The sequence below is a fragment of the Canis lupus genome, chromosome 3 (assembly GCF_003254725.2).
Source record: "Canis lupus dingo isolate Sandy chromosome 3, ASM325472v2, whole genome shotgun sequence".
Taxonomy (NCBI): domain Eukaryota; kingdom Metazoa; phylum Chordata; class Mammalia; order Carnivora; family Canidae; genus Canis; species Canis lupus.
The window spans coordinates 64,851,742-64,868,999 of record NC_064245.1 but is presented as its reverse complement, the minus strand read 5'-3'; the positions used below and the strand labels follow the sequence as shown (position 1 = coordinate 64,868,999).

At 42.5% G+C, this 17,258-nt stretch overlaps 1 protein-coding gene and 1 pseudogene across 8 annotated transcripts in view; one reads left to right on the top strand and one right to left on the bottom strand.

Annotated features, from left to right (window-relative positions):
• CC2D2A (coiled-coil and C2 domain containing 2A) overlaps positions 1 to 17,258 on the top strand; it is a 136,428-nt gene that overhangs the window by 86,364 nt on the left and 32,806 nt on the right. For all 8 annotated transcript variants that reach the window (XM_025437049.3, XM_025437046.3, XM_025437044.3 and 5 more), the window contains 8 exons: positions 1,791 to 1,994; positions 4,130 to 4,222; positions 5,520 to 5,611; positions 8,870 to 9,037; positions 12,824 to 12,929; positions 13,372 to 13,481; positions 14,949 to 15,045; positions 15,492 to 15,590. In XM_025437049.3, coding sequence (XP_025292834.1) covers positions 1,791 to 1,994; positions 4,130 to 4,222; positions 5,520 to 5,611; positions 8,870 to 9,037; positions 12,824 to 12,929; positions 13,372 to 13,481; positions 14,949 to 15,045; positions 15,492 to 15,590 — 969 coding nt within the window. The remainder of the gene's footprint in view (positions 1 to 1,790; positions 1,995 to 4,129; positions 4,223 to 5,519; positions 5,612 to 8,869; positions 9,038 to 12,823; positions 12,930 to 13,371; positions 13,482 to 14,948; positions 15,046 to 15,491; positions 15,591 to 17,258) is intronic.
• Positions 10,413 to 11,460, bottom strand: LOC112653152 (V-type proton ATPase subunit E 1-like; annotated as a pseudogene).

Sequence of the window (17,258 nt, the reverse complement as noted above, 5' to 3'; positions counted from 1 at the left end):
CCTGTGCTTTTAGGTGCTGTGACACCCTCACAGTGTGGCCATGAGCACATGCACTGCTGCATTTCAACACTCAGCTGGGCACACAATCAGTATGCAATAAATAATAGTTGTTGTTGCAGTGTTGTTGTTATTCTTACCTCCAACTTCTATAAAACCATAAGGAAAGGTCTTACTTGGCCCCTCTGATGGAGAGGAGCCTGAGTGTGGACCCTCAGAGTCCCTTGCTCAAGCTCACAGGACTGGTAAGAACTCAGGTCCAGATCAATCTGATTTCAGAACACATGCTTAGTCTATCACATTTGGAAGAGTTGGTGGGGTGTTTTAAGAAATGGTGGTTTTGTTTGCTTGTTTTCCTGTTTGATGATTAATTAGATTATCATTTAGGTTTCATTTAAGTATGTTGAGATAAATTGCTTGTGTCTATCATAACATTCAAAATTCTCTCTTCAGTGAATTCATAAATAAAATGGAACTTTAGTCAATAAATGATTGTTCTTGGTGGCAAATACAATTGTTCTTACTCCCAAGTTCATAATTCCCACAAAAACATAATAAACAAGTAGATGATCTGGAAAGTGACCATAGCAACATATTCTGTGATTATACTTACTAGTGTGAGTTCATCAGCAGGGTAAGTATAACCGGGATTACATTTTCATTTCTGTCTTTGACTTTCTAAGATAAGTCTCAAAGTAAGTTCTGGCTTATTTTGACCTTTATCTTTCTAAGCTCTCCTTCCAACATGATGCTTCTTAATGTCACTGAAAGAAATATTAAAAAGAATAGGCCATATTACCTAGAGCATAGTCTATTCCATGTAGAGTTTTCAAATCATGCTTCAATTACTATATTTAAATCAGTGGTAAGAAAGTACAAATGTCACCTCCATTTTTTCCTTTTTAACTATTTGTCTTCCCATAGAAGGACAGAGCACAGAGCTGGCCTTCCTGACTAGTCTCTTTTTCTGGATTTTCACAGCAGGATCACCTTTCCTATTGCACAGCCCCAACAAATCTCTGCTCCTTGTTTTTCTTCCTGTGAGGAGGAAGTTGCCACTGGCAAAGCACCCAGACAAAGTCCAAGCAGACTGTGGGCAGGGTGCAGCCCCACCTGCTCAGACTCTCAGTGGTACCCTGAAACCATCCTTTCTGTGCCAGTGTAGGGGGGTGAGCACCCACATCCATCTCTGGCTCTCTTTATTCAGTGAACCAAGGCCATGAGGTGCTGTTCAAAGACAGAAGAGCATGACCCTGGAGCCAGAGAAGCCAATCAGTTGATTCTGGTCCCTTATCTACATGTGTACATAGTTGTTTTTTTTTTTAATATTTTAAAATATTTTGTTACATATAGTTTTAAAGTTATATTAAGTTATACTAAATATTTTAAGATAAGATATATCTTAAATCTATTTTGAATACATATATTAGATCTTACATACACTGTGTATATAAGCAATCCTATTTCCAGTTGGCACCTAGTACTGATACTGATAGAAATCTCTCACTTTTCAGCCTGTATCTTTGCATAATATGAGGGAAGCATGCATACCAAAAGATGAACTTTACAATTTTTTTTGCAAAAATGATTTGGGGTACTTTTTAGAGCTAGGACAGTAATATAATAGCATCTACCTTATAACTATGATATTTTAACTTATTTTTGTCCTTAAACGAATCCAGGATGTTTCAAGTCTCAGTCCCAGCTTCTGTTGCCAAAAGCTCACTGCTAGGTTCCTTCAGATACAGTCTGCCCATGGCCACCTAAAGTTGTGCCCCTTCTGTTTTCTATAGGTTGCTACCAGCGGTGAATCCTATGTCCCTGATTTCTTTCGACTGGAACAGCTGCAACAAGAATTTAACTTTGTCTCAGATGAGGAATTAAATAGATCTAAACGATTCAGGCTTCTTTGTCTTAGAAGCCAAGAGGTGCCAGAATTCCGAAATTATAAACAAATTCCAGCATATGACCGAGAAATTATGGAAAAAGTATTCCAGGTAAGAAATTGCCATGGAGGAATTAATAAGATAATTAACCAGCTCAGTCCCGTTCGGTATACTATTACCTGTGTATTTTCTTGCTGTCGTGTTCTCAGTAGTGATACTGGTTTCTCGTTTATAGTACTTACCATAACCTTTCCATTCTTTTTCTTTTTTTTTTTTTTAAAGATTTTATTTATTTATTTATCAGAGACACAGAGAGAGACACAGGCACAGGCAGAGGGAGAAGCAGGCTCCATGCAGGGAGCCCGATGTGGGACTCGATCCTGGGTCTCCAGGATCAGGCCCTGGGCTGAAGTCGGCGCTAAACCGCCGAGCCACCTGGGCTGCCCCTCCATTCTTTTTCTTAAATCTAATGTCTAAATAATCTCTTTGCCCAATATAATGACATATCAACTAAGAAAAATTAGAACTGTAGGGTTGAAAAGTATCTTATGTGTTACTATGGGAAATGATCCTGCCACATTGCTCCTGTCAATTCAATGCCATTTTAACACATTAAGTTATTTACTGAGCATAATGCTTGGTAAGAGCTGGGGGAGAGCTGCTGGGGTCTCAGCCATCTCAGGTGGGCAGGGTGCACAGGTGAGGGGGTGCCCACAGGTGGGGAGACTTTGAGGAGCTACAGATAATGGGGTGAAGGGACAGGCCAATGAAAACCAGAAAGGCAAGTTAGTATTGATGAGGTAAGTGGAGAGCCATTAGAAATTGATACCACTGTGATTTTTTTTTATGTAAAAAATGTGGAAACTATTGAAGAATATTTTTGGCTACTTGGTTCTTTTTGTATTAGTTTGGATTCATGATAGTAAGAGATAAAAAGCCAACTTGAGCTACCTTGGGCAGCAAGGGAAGTTTATTGGATGATGAAATGACAAAATAGGGTTAAATATCTAAAGATGCATGAATGGCAGGAATTTATCTGTGCCTCAGTGAGGGCCGGGCCGGACGTAGAACCTGAATGCTGCCAGGACTTTTCTCTGTCCTGTCAGGGCTTCTTATTGGTCCCCATTGGAGACAGATTCTCTACTTGGCTGCATAGTCACCAACATTATCCAAGTTCACATCTAGTTACTTCAGCCAGCAGAGAGAGATGTGTCTTCTTGTCCCAAGCTTAAAATTCTTGGGAACAGCTAGGGGCACCTGGGTGGCTCAGTCAGTTGAGCATCAGCCTCTTGATTTCAGCTCAGGTCATGAATGCATCCCCCCATTGGGCTCTTCTGAGCAGGGGGTTCTGCTTGAGAATTCCCTCCTTCTGTCTCTCCCCCCACACTCCCATGCTTGAGGGTGCTCTCTCTCTCTTTCAAATAAATAAATATTTTTTTAAAAATCTTGGGAACAGCTGGCTTATATTGCCCAGGCTAGGTTAGGAGCCACCCTGGGCATTCAGCTGTGACTAGAGAAGGACTGAAGCAGAACATGGCAGCTTCCTGGGCCCATGAGGGATTTTATGATAGATAGAGCAAAGTCAGCAGCCTAAGAAGACAACACTAACACTCATACTCTCCTCCAAGTGGGTGACCCAAGTCAGCTGCAGCCAGATGCTATTTACTATTTTTGCAATTGCTCTACTTAAAATAGAAAAGACAAAAATGTAAGCCGAGGTTTGGGCTAAGTTGCTTGGGTGAGGTAGCAGGTCTTTCTGTTACCTTCATGGCCTCTGTTTCTTCCTACATGAACAGCTTATGCTATAATTGCTCTACAGAATTATCTTCTACTGGGATCCCTGGGTGGCGCAGCGGTTTAGCGCCTGCCTTTGGCCCAGGGCCTGAACCTGGAGACCCGGGATCGAATCCCACGTTGGGCTCCCGGTGCATGGAGCCTGCTTCTCCCTCTGCCTGTGTCTCTGCCTCTCTCTGTGTGTGTGTGTGTGTGACTATCATAAATAAAAAATAAATAAAAGAATTATCTTCTACTTATAAGGCAGTTCAACCAACTGGTACCAAAACCTACATACTGCATCAAAGATCAATTTTGAGCCAAAAATTAAGAAGAAGGTGGAAGAAGCATTTAGAACCATAACTTATTACTTAAATCACATGTGATAAATTCATCTCAGGATAAATTCTTTAATCTCACATGGGAGAATAATAATAATTTACAATCATAAAATTAATCCTTTTTAATTTTAGGACTATGAAAAACGTTTACAAGACAGAAATGTAATTGAAACCAAGGATCACATAGATACTCATAGGGCCATAGTAGCCAAGTACCTCCAACAGGTAAGGAAAATCACTTTACAGAATCCTCATAGGGGGAAAATAGCCAGCACCCTATCATGAGGGAAAGGTGGTGTCTATCTTTCTAAGTTATCTGTGGGTTATTTAAAAGTTACTTAACCTCTGTAGACTTATTTGCTCATAATTACAGATATGGAATTAACAGCCATCTTCATCTTTTGAACATATGAAATACTAGGATGTGTCTCAGTTCATTAACAGTGGTTATCTTAAGTGGGGCATGATTGCAAGGGACACGATTTCTAAGTCATGATTTCTCTCAAATTTGCATGTTTGCACCATATCACCTTTGTAATGAAAAAATTTTATAAATCACATACTAACTACCCTAATGCACTAAAAACTTGAAGTATCCATTTGCCCTTTCTTCTTTTAATAAATGTAACTTGTAGGAAATGCTGTAGTCACTATAGTACATTTTTTTCACCCAAATGATCTACTCTGGGTTCCTTATTAAAAAAAAAAAAAAGATTTATGACATTTAAGAGGTCCTCTATTTGATGAATAATTAGAAAGTAATTCAGTCTGAATAGAGGAAGAAGAATCTGAAATGTGTGTGCTTCAAGACTGGTCTTATATTTTTCCAATTGTTCATTCATTCAGCAGAATTTTACTTATCATCCACTAGAAACTTTCCCAGGTCCCTCAAATAAAGCAGTGAATGGAAAAGAACTCCCTCTGCCTTAGGGAGCTTACATTAGTGAGCAAAGCGGGATGATTTGTATAAGAAGAGGTCAGTACTGGGGAGAAGTGAAGTCTTGAAGGAGTCTAGGCAATGAGCCCTAAAGTCAATGGACCAGGAACATTTTAAATAAAACCACCTGCCTGAGTTGAATGGATAAAGAAGATGTGGTGTATATAGACAATGGAATACCACTCAGCATCAAAAAAACCGACATCTTGCATTTGCAACAATGTGGATGGCCCTAGAGGGTAGTATGCTAAGTGAAGTAAGTCAATCAAAGAAAGGCAATTATCATATGATTTCACTCATATGTGGAATTTAAGAAACAAAACAGAAGATCATAGGGGAAGGGAGGGATAAATAAAAAGATGAAATCAGAGAGGGAGACAAACTTCCTAAGAGACTCTTAAACATAGGAGGGTCACTGGAGGGGGTGGGGTGGAGTCCACATTAAGGAGTGCACATGATGTAATGAGCACTGGGTGTTATATAAGACTGATGAATCACTGACCTCCACCTTGGAAACTAATAATACATTTTATGTTAATTAACCGAATTTAAATTAAAAAAAAAAACACAACTATCTGTCCTCAGGTTAGAGAATCAGTAATAAATCGTTTCCTGATTGCAAAACACCATTTTCTTCTTTCGGATTTGATAGTAGAAGAAGAAGTTCCTAATATCAGGTAAAAGCAAACAAATCTTTTGTTTCTTATAAATATTATTTTTATGGTATTAAACTAAAATTTTTATGTAAATAGAAGATTTTATCCTTGTATGGGATGCTTTTGGGCCCCAGTAAGGCTAGGAACTGGTAAAACCTGATTAATGCCTCATGGTTAAATTAGTTGGGGGGCTTTGTTGAACAGGTCACACAAGATGCTCTCTATCACGCCCAATACACATCTCATCTCCCACTGTGCCCAAGTCAGCTTCACCAGCCTTTGCCACTTCCCCGCTGCAATCAGACTAAGTCTGACAGCATTTCCCTCCTGCACAGGCTCCTGTGTTCCACCTCCCTCTGCTAGACTGCTCCATAGTCCACCCCCGCCCCTGCCCGGCACAGGACTGAGGGGGTGGCTCAGAATAAGCACTAGGGTTCCAGGTGGTGGGGGGAGACTGAGAGCTGCTGTGTGTTTGGTGACGGGGCAGGGGCAGCAGGGAAAATGAATATTTATATAGAAGTTGGGATTCCATTGCATTTGCTTGATTATCTCTGTTACTTAGAATAATCCTCAAATTGTCTCAACTCAAGGTGGAGGCATAAAATACAAAAAAATAACTTTCTGTATTGGTGGTCTTGTGCAGTGCATTAACTTCCTGACTTGTTCTGTGATTATTAAATCTATTGGTCTCCTAAAAAGTTAATTTCCTATGCATGTACTTTCTCTCCACCACCAAGCTAAGAAGGAGACAAAAAAAAAAAAAAAAAAAAAAAAAAGTCCATCCATGGCAGCCCCTTTCTTTGACTTGGCCTCTATCCATATACCGGAGGTTGTACCCACATACACTCATGCAAACCCTCCCTCTTTATTCCAGGCTCAGAGTCCAGTCACTGAATGTGTTTTTTTTCAGTCATGAAAATTATACTTTAGAATAGATGGTGATTTTTCATGCTGTTTTTCCATTTCTTTTCTTTCTTTTTCTTTGTCTGCTTTACTTTCTGCATTAAGTTCTGAAGGCTCAGGGTATGTTCTTTCTTCTTTTAATTTTGGTTTGTTCTTAGCATTAAACTAAGATGTTTTTATATTTAATGGTCCCAACCACCAAGATGTTCCCATGCTGACTGCTAGCAGGGCAGCAAAGAGCTGCCTCTAGGGGAAGGGAGGGGAGGAATTTTGACAAAGAGAAGGGATGTGCCATGTTAGGATCCCCTGGCCATGGTGTCTCTCTGAGGTTTCCAAATTTGGGTTAGTGGGGGTCCTGGCAGAGTGATTAATAAGATGGGCTTCATTTGCAGCAACATGAACCCTGAGGGCGTTATGCTAAGTGAGATAAATCAGACAGAGAAAGACAAATATGGTACGAGCTCACTTATATGTGGAATCTAAAAAAGCCAAACTCATAAAAACAGAGTAGAATGGTGGTTATCAGTGGCTAAGAGGTGGGAACATCGAGGAAATGTTGTCTAAAGGTAAAAGCTCACAACCAGTAGATTAAATAAGTTCTGGAGATCTCAAGCATAGCATAGTGAATATAGTCAATACTGTATTGTAAGTTTCAAAGTTACTAAGTGCTTTAATCTTCATTGTTTCCCCCCTCAACCACCACCCCCCAAAAGTAATTATGTGAAGTTATAGTGGTGTTGGCTAACTCCACAGTGGCAATTATGTTCCAATATGTAAATGTATCAAACCAACACATTGTATGCCTTAAATTTACATGTTATATGACAATTACATCTCAATAAAATTAAATTAAAAATAATAAAATGTAGATAATAAGTCACATACAGAAAAGAGATTTGCAGTGTCACTCTCCTCACATTCCTCCTAGTTATTTTTCATAGCTTTCCATTATGTTAACATGTAATGGGCCTGCTCTTAAGTGAGTTAAAAATAAAATAAGACTTTTCAAAAGAGGAGGGAACTGTCTGTTTAGTCAGAGTGACCTGAGGTGGAACCCCAGCTCCCTCTTACTTAGGAGCCTTCAGCAAATCCTGTCACCTCCCAGAGCCTCCAGTTTCTTCATATGAAAAGTGGGGTAAATGTTACCCTTGTCAGGATTAGAACTATTCTATGTAAGGCACCCAGCACTCTGCTTGATCTGCAGAAGGTGTTGATAAATGGCAGCTACTCTGTGTCCTCGGGACAGAAGGCCCTGGGGAACAAGCGGGAGCCCATCGGGAGCTGTCACCTCCCCAGCTGGCATGTGCCCCTTGGAAAGAGGCCCCCAGACAGGCAGGCTGCTTGGCAGCTCCGTGCTCGCAGGGAGACAGGGCAGCCTGAGGCCGGCTCTGCACAGCTGGCTTTGTCCTGCGCTGTCTGGCACAGTGTCAGCTTGCAGATACAAAGTCACATCTGTGCTTCTGTTCAGTCTCTGGGCTGGAATTTAATTATCCGCTTCATGGCCCTTTGTCCCACCATGATTCACTGACAGTGCTTCCATCCTCTTGGAAGTGTTTATCGGATTTCACCTCAGTGAGAAGGAGGGAGAGGAGAGGGATCCTCCTGCCCCTCCCCTTCCTCCTGCATCATCACTGCCATCATGTCACATCATATTTAGAGCATCCACCAAGTGCTAGACCAGTGCCAGGGTGCTTTGCATACACCCCTTCCCTTTATCCTCTGCACAATCCCAAGAGGTAGGTATGATTATCCCCCATTTTACAGCTGAGGAAACAGAAACAAAGAGGTGAGATAATTTGCCCACGGTCAAAGAGTGGAGCCAGGAGTCCCATGGCTTTGTCTAATTCCAGAGGCCAAGGTACTCTAGGAAGTCCCAGGAAGGCTGTGATCACCTGCCATGTGATTGGAGCAGGCTAATGGCTAATGGGTGCTCTAGGGCTCAGGAAAGGGACACTCCTTCCAGCTGACATGGCTGGGCCCTAACGTGGTACAACTGCAGCCCCGGGCAGACAAAGAGGAAGTGGGGAAGGCACCCCATGTGCAGGACTGGCCTGGTCGAGCAAAGGCCCAGAGCAGGAGAGCACCTACACATCCGAGGGACCCAGGATGAGCAAGGCAGAGCACAAGGCAGGAAGCAAGAGCGACCCAAGCATACTTTTCTTCCTCTGATCAGTAGCAGCTAAAATCAACGTAAATGATCCACACCCAAGGATCTCCCCAGTCTCAGAATTTCTTGACAATTTCTACCCCTCCTTAAAAAGACAGAGTCATTCAGGGGCCTTTGAGGGACCCTGGGGGGAGAGTTTGGGAAATTGTCTCATAGCTTTCCAGACCTTTCCTTTCCTTAGAGTACTAATCCTGTTCTGTGATCATTAGCATTCTGGGGCTAAGCCTTTTCAAGCTGGCAGAACAAAAGCGACCACTAAGGCCAAGGAGAAAAGGTCGGAAGAAGGTGACAGCCCAAAACCTGTCCGATGGAGACATAAAGGTGTTGGTGAACATTATCCGGGCTTATGACATTCCCGTAAGGAAGCCAACGACAAGGTGAGAGCCCTCCAGGTGGCCCTGGGATGGAAAGTACAGGGTCTGAGCCCTGAGGGTGGGAAATGGCTCTCAGATAAGTAGGTGTGAGCTGGGGCAGATACTCGAAGGGTTATGTCCCAGGTTCTAAACACACATGCTATGAGCATAAAAATGATCTGCTCAGAGACATGAGTGATGCCAACTATGTTTCACTACCCTGGGGCAATGGGGAATCCCTCAACCAGGGTAAGGTGAGCCTGAGTTTCTTGTTCCCTTTAGAGAACAGAGATGAGCGAGAATTAAAGAAAGAGCAAGTATTAAAACTTCTACCTCCTGGTGCCTTCATCAGTGTAATGAGGAAGGCTGACCTTTCTCGTCTCTTCACCAGGTTTCCCTCACTATGCTGAGGCTCTTTCACACAGATTATTTCACTTATTTCATGTTACTATTAATATCTCCATTTTACGAAAGGGAAAACACATGGGTGGCTTGTCCAGCGTCATCCAGCACCGTCTGATTCACAGAAGAGCACCATTCTGGCCTTTGGCATCTTCTTTCCTCTCTAGGATCCTCCTTTTCAAATTTATCCCCTATCCATTATTTTAAACTTTTTTTTTTTTTTACTACCTAACTCTTCCACCCATTACATCTGATCATCACCAACTATTCCCACCATCTGATTGCTGGTAAATGTCCATTTAAGCTCTTGAATCTGCGCATAGCATTGCTTCCTCGAGTATAGCCACACCCCTTCACCTCAATTGACTCAAAGCTTAACTGTGGGAAGAAAAGCTGTTTTCTAAAATAATGTATAAGTGTTTCTCTTATTTTGGTCTCTATAGAATATTTTTTCCATGTAAATCTTTTGTTTTAATAAATAAGACATATTTATGGCTTAGATTTTAAATCACATTTACAGATGAGCGACACTCTAGACCCAAACAGGTTAACAGTGAAGCTACTATTGCTGGAAGGAATGCATGCCCCTCCCCCTAATCCCCATGCATTTTAAGCCTAAAGAACAGACTTAATGTCAGAGAACGCCATACATATCACCCTCTAAACTCTAGAACTGAAAGCGGAAGACTAGAGGAAGAGTGGAGACTTGGTGAAGCTCCCATAACCACCATCTGATATCCTTACCTTCATGCTACAGAAGCAAATGAAAGTTGTGCTACTTTTAGATAAGCTAGGAAGGAGCTTACCTGATTGCATTAAGTGAAACTTTCATGGTTAACAATTAAGCTAAGGGCATTAGCTACAGAGAGTATCCACCAATAATACAGAATATTAGAACAGCGAAGAGGAAGCCACACAGATACCCTGTTTCTTCAAATATCAGAAACTTCCACATCACAGCAGGAGAGCAGTGGATGAACTCCACCTCTCCAAAGGTTTAGTCCAAAAACTTCCCGTTGGCATTTGCATCAGTAAGGCTCCTTGTACTTCTGGCATCGTCTGCTGGGCTACAAGATCCAGCCAGCTTTCTAGGGTATTGGAAACTTTTATTTTACGATCCCCATTATAGATCTCAACTCCACCGGCTGTTTCCTCAGGCAGATAGGCCCCCTGATCAGTTTGGACATCAATATCTTTTTTGGTGGAAATTTTGTACGTAGGAATCACTTTTTGCACTGCAGCCTTTACCAGAGGGAAATCCTGTTTCCTGCAACGGATAAATCATCCGGGGTTCCAACAATTGGCACAAACCCTGAAGGACCAGTCCATCCAGTAGCACATGGTACCTGGTTGTATCTTTTACCACCTTGCTGAGTCTCTGTTTTGCTTTATTTGGTAGGCCTGTGATAAGGTCATCTCTTGCTCTGAGGACTTTGAGCCTTGCTTGATTCATCAAATTAGACATCTGAATTTTCTTCTGCTGCTCGATCCACCTTTCTTTCTTCTCATAGTATTCCATCATCTTCAGTCTTTGGGTTTGCACAAGACGACCTTTCTCAATGTTGAGCTCTTCGTCTGCCTTCACATCTACTTCCTCTGCTTTCTCATTGGCTTCTTGTTCAATGAAAGCCATCATATGCTTAATCTGTTCTTGCATGTCAGCACCGTTGAGGACCATGGCGAAAGCTGTGCTGGGCCAGAAGGCCACTGGCTTGAGCTTAGGTTGGAAGTGGGTGGTGGAAGGAAGGGGAAAAGAAAATCCAGTGGCGGTTTCATCTTCCTTTGCTTTATAATTCTGGCTTCCAGCTCCTATAGAATATTTTTTAGGTGTTAAACCATTTCATTCAAATTATAAGGAAGCTTAGTTGATCCTCTGTGTTATATATATGTGTAGGCTCATCAAGACAGCTCAGATATCAACTCTTGCATTAAGCCTGCCCAAATCTTAACCCTCTACCCTTGCATCCAACTAGATCAGATTTTTCATCTCTCTCTCTGTACTCTTACAGCCCATGCCCATCTCTATGTTCTAACGTGTGTCCCACTGTATCATGATTATCTGTTCACATGTCTGCTGGCCTTTTAGTTGGAGCTGAAGTGTGTCTGATTTGTCTCTGCAGCTCCAGAGTCTAACACAGGGCCTGAAATATAGTAGGCACTTCACAGATGTTTTGTAATACTGTAATCAAGTGGTGTTCCAAAGAGAAAAAGGGTTTCTCTGGCAATTGTTGTGTTAAATATTCCACTTTTATTGTCTCATGGTTTGTCTGATACCCTTATCCGTGAAAAGGTAAGATAATCTGGTAGAGACAGTTTATATTTTGCCCAGTAATGAATATGAAATACTTGGTAAACCATTAAGTTCAGTGCAAATACGCAGGTGTGTTGTTAGGATGAGGGGAGAGGTATCTGGGAGAGACTCTCTGGAGATGATCTTCATTTCCTTTTTTTAAGAATCCCAAAAAGGATGGGGTGCCTGCGTGGCTCAGTCCATTATGCATTCAACTTGATTACAGCTCAGGTCATGATCTCAAGGTCATGAGATCAAGCCCCATTTTGGGCTCCACACTGGACGTGGAGTCTGCTTAAGATTCTCTCTCTCCCTCTCCCTTTGCCCCCTCCCCTCTATCTCCACCCTTACCACCCCTCGCTATCACCACCCCTCTGCCCCAGCTTGCATGTGAGCTCTCTCTTAAAAATAAGAATCCCAGGGCAGCCAGGGTGGCTCAGCGGTTTGGCACCGCCTTCAGCCCAGGGCCTGATCCTGGAGACCCTGGATCAAGTCGGATGTCGGGCTCCCTGCATGGAGCCTGCTTCTCCCTCTGCCTGTGTCTCTGCCTCTCTCTCATTCTGTGTTTCTCATGAATAAACAAATAAAATCCAAAAAAACCCACATCGTACAGCAAATTAAATCTATTAAAAAAGAATCCCAAAGGGAAATAGGGCAAGACCCATAGATCCTAACTCAAGCTAGGAATCCCTGAGATCCTTTTATCCCGGTGATGCCTGGTGGGCCCAGAGAAGGGTCTTATTAGAGAGTGCAGGGTCATAGAGAACACAGTGGGAGGCGTCTGGGTGGAGATAGGGCAGGCTGGCCAGGGTGCTTTCATTTGTTGGGGGGAAAAACAGATTCCTCACTCAGGCATTCTCTGGGAGCAGAGGAGTGGGAAGAGAACACTGTTCTCTGTTCCAGCCAGACATGCAGGTCTAGGGATGGAAGTTGGGGTGGCTCTATTAGTTACTAGGTCACAGAGAGGACCCATGCATATGAAAAGCTTTCTGAAGTGTCAACAAACTTAAAGAAAATGTCTGTCACCAGAGCCATACCTCTTTGGAGAAGCTATCTTGCTGAGTATCTAATTGGATTTTTCTTGTCATTAATTTCTGTCATGCATTTCTTGCCCCTAGCAAATTCCAGCAGCCTTCAAGATCTTCAAGGACTTTCAGCGAGAAGCGTGCTGCTTCCCCAACCACACACAGCCCAACCCACAGTTCGGACTACCCCCTCGGCCAGGTGAAATACCTAGATGCTGGGTGACAGCTTAGAACCTTGCCCCTTGGGTGCCTGGGTGGCTCAGTCAGTTCAGCGTCTGCGTTGGCTTGGGTTGTGATCCCAGGGTCCTGGGATGGAGCCTGCATTGGGCTCCCTGCTCCTCGGGAAACCTGCTTCTTCCTCTCCCCCCACCTGCTACTCCCCTTAATTGTGCTCTCTCTCTCCCTCTCTCTCTCTCTCTCTCTCTCTCTGTCAAATGAATAAATAAAAATCTTAAAAAAAAAAAGAAGAAGAAGAAGAAGAAGAACCTTGTCCCATCAGAACTGCCTACAAACTTTATAGTCTCTTTTCTGCTTCATTTTCTTTGGAAACACACTAGTCAGTAAACATATTCTACCTCTGCTAAGAACAAAATAATTCAACAATCTGTTATGGACGCTAATAACTTGCTCTTACATTTAAGGTTTTAGTACGTCCTTTTGTGGAAGTTTCTTTTCAACGAACGATTTGCCACACAACAACAGCAGAAGGACCAAATCCCAGCTGGAATGAAGAACTTGAACTTCCTTTTAGGTAAGAGTATTTTACTCTTTAGGTAACTGCAGGATATTTGAAAGAAATGTGAATAAAATGGAGCCCCAGGGGGAAATGACTACAGTGAAAGTTTCTGTAGCTCATGAGCCAGGACAAGATCAAAGAGTCTAACACTGAGTCCCATGCTGCTCCTGTGGTACCACAACTGACTCCAGTCAAGAGCAAAATGGGAAAATGTCCAACTTTTGAGACTCGGGTTCACTGTTGGGATACCCCCACACCTCTCCAGGCTCTGGCCTCTGTGGCCCAAAGCTTCTCATTCCCTTGGCCACAGGGCCCCTATACTACTTTTCTTTTATTCCTCATCTCCCCGACTCTGGAAGCTTCAAGTAAACTCCCCAGCCTGTAACTCTCTGCTTTTCATAATTACACTTTCTTCCTCACCAGAAATAATACATAGGCATTTAAAATTTTAAGTGATTTTTTATATTTACAAGACTCCCTTATTTCAGATCTTGAAGCAACCTTAGAAATGACCTAGTGCAACATTCATTCTACTTCTATAGAAATTAGGGACAGCTGGGTGGCTCAGTGGTTGAGCATCTGCCTTTGGCTCAGGGTGTGATTCCTGGGGTCCTAGGATTGAGTCTCATATCAATCCTAGGGAGCCTGCAGGGAGCCTGCTTCTCCCTCCGCCTGTCTCTGCCTCTCTCTGTGTCTCTCATGAATAAATAAATAAAATCTTAAAAAAAAAAAGAAAAGAAAAGAAAAGAAAATCCAAAGATGGAAGGTGACTTGCTTAAGTCCACATAGCATCTTAAAGACAGAGCAAGGATTAGAGCTAGTCCAGTCAGAAGACAGAGACACATATCACTGTTATGCACAGAATAAGCACAAAGAATGAGCAAACACAAAGGCAAATGCTCAACAAAATACATGCAACAGTCTTGGGCCAGGCCTGGCTGGACTCAGAGCAGGTGATATTATAGGAGATGAACCTCACCCCTGCACTGCTCTAGTTATCTGTGGAGAAAGTAAGTGGAAGGCAGGGACCATTCAACCAGCCTTATAATACCAGGAGGGAATGGTCTGCTGGAGAAGCATCTTCCAGAGCCCAGTTGCTTAGGAAACCTGCCTACTGGCATGAGTGTTAGCTGATGGTCTTGAATGTAGCCTGTCTACTGAGCCAGCTCAATCATGGCCAGCTGGCTCCTGGCAAAGTTCACCATGCAGGTTGGGGGATGATGTGAGGCTTGGCAGGGCAAGCCAGCAGACAGGGGGTTTCTCTCTCTGCCTAGAGCATCCAGTCGAATACTCCTTCCACCTGAGTATAGATATTATGTTATAATATCTCAGTGCAAAGACAAATATTTGAAATGAAAGCACTGCTTTTAATCTTCATATCTATGCTCAGATTTGAGTATTTTTCAAGTTTTGCTATTTGAGTGCCCATTGTTTCTATCTCACTCATTCTCATGGTCCCTGGTCACATGTGCCCATTTGCAGGGCTCCCAATGGGGATTACAGCACAACAAGTTTGCAGTCAGTGAAAGATGACGTGTTCATTAACATTTTCGATGAAGTGCTGTACGATGTCCTAGAGGTAAGTTCACAGTTTCAGGAAGACATGCACTCATGTTCATGTCCTCTACTCACTGTAAGTTAACACATACTCTTAGTGGTGTTTGAAATGTTTCAAACTTTACATGTATAAACAGGAAAGGGAGAAGGGAGGAAGAGAATTAGCTTTCTTATTTTCAACTGAGTGTCTGCTAGGTTCCAGGAATTGCACTGGGTGTGTTACACATATGGTCTTGATTCTAGAATAACTTTGTGAAGTAGATTGTTAAATCTCCAATTTAGTGAGTGCAGAAGGGTTAAGTGACTTTCCCAGGGTGGCAAAATGATTAGGTGTCTGAACCAGAACGGGATTGAGGTCTGTCTAACGTTGCCCATGGGCTTTCAGCTAAACCCCACCATTTTCCTGGGGCAGATTAAATAAATGAGTGGCTGGAGTTCTTAAAGTTACCGCTTCCTACTTTCCTTCAGGATGACCGTGAAAGAGGAAGTGGAATCCACACCCGTATTGAGAGACACTGGTTGGGAAGTGTGAAAATTCCATTTAGCACAATATATTTCCAAGCCAAGGTAAGGATCGAAGTCAGAATCCCATGAAACGAGGGAATGGCTGTATCCACTTCTGTTACAGCTTTCTTTGCAGGTCTCTACCCTCTACATTGAGAGAACCTGTGTGCAAGCCGCAGTTGGAAAGATAAAAAGCCATTGATCTTGTGTCATATTTGCGTGACTTGTAAAACATCCAATTCCTGCAGAGTTAGGAGTTAATGGAGAACTGTTCCAATCTGAGAATTTTTCTAACATTTAAATAGAAGTGAAGCAGAGGTGGGACAAAGCGGAAACTTGTCAAAATGACAAAAGTGGAGTGGATGGGTGCCTGAAAGTAATGTAAGGGGAACAATCAGGACAGTGATGGCTCATTTAATCACGTGCATTCTACTAATGTTTCTAGAGTGCTCACTATTTCAGACATGAAAAATGGTTGGTACAGGCTCGTTCAACTAAGACACCCTTCTTCAGAGTTTAATGATTTTGCTGAAGGGGACCCATTAGGTTAACAACTCTTGAATGATTTAGTAGCTCTAATCTGGGACAGTGAAAGATTCTGCAATGGCTTTAATACCCTAGTATTAAATCCATGGCAACAGGAGGCTTTGAGCCACTAATCCCCCACAGCTACAGAGGGGGCGGTTTAATTCCACAGGAGATGACCACACAGAGCAAGCGTCACCCCAGCCACAGAGTCTTCAGTAAGACCGAGGCTTGGATGGGTTGGAATCTCAGGGACAATTAGAATTACAGTTCTCCCCCTAGACAAAGGGACAGTCAGTCTCAGGTAAAGCTTCCGTGATATGCTGGCCAAAAAATTTACATTTCCCTCTTTGAATAGATCTTAAATGAAAAAAAATTTTTTTAAGAGCACATGAGTTTGTAAACGAAACAGCCATTTATTTGGCGTTGCTGAATTTCACATTTGGAAGGGTACTCAGAGGTAATTACTCCAAATCCCTTCTTGATAAATGAATGTCCTTTACTGTATTGTGATAATGTCCATACTCTGAGCGTCTCTACAAACAGGGAACTCATGACTTCATGAGGCAATTTGATCTCTTTGCCAGGCTGTGTTATAAATTTCTTGCCATAATCTATGTGCTTCCCTATTCGTAGGTCCTGGTTTGGAGCTACATATAACATGTCGAATCCCAACTCACTACTAACAGTAGGAATAGCTATATTTAGACACACATTACAGGACGTTACTAGCTGATTTGTGTGTCACCTCAATTAAACCTCACAACAAGCCAGTCAGCTTTATTGTTCCCATTTTACAGATGAATAAACAGAAGCCTAGAGAGGTGAAGTCACTACTCAAATCCCAAAGCTTACAGCAGAGCAGGATTCAAATTTTCCCTACTTCCCACAATGCTCTCACATTGCTTATCCCTAGGGAATAAGACTGGTAAAAGGAGAGAGAACCATTCAAGTTTTGGGTTTATACATTTCAGTATTACTTTTGAGAATGATTTTATTACATTTGTCACTTAAAAATTTTATCTGACTCCAAAGCTTGTGCATTTCCATGTACCCACAGGGGACATTTGGCAGGATCTAGAAATACCTCTGTTTGTCACAACCAGTGGGAGAGAGTTATTGGCATCTTGTCAGTGCAGACCAGGGATGCTGTGGACACCCCACAGGGCGTAGGACAGCCCCCACCACAGACAATCATCAGGCCCC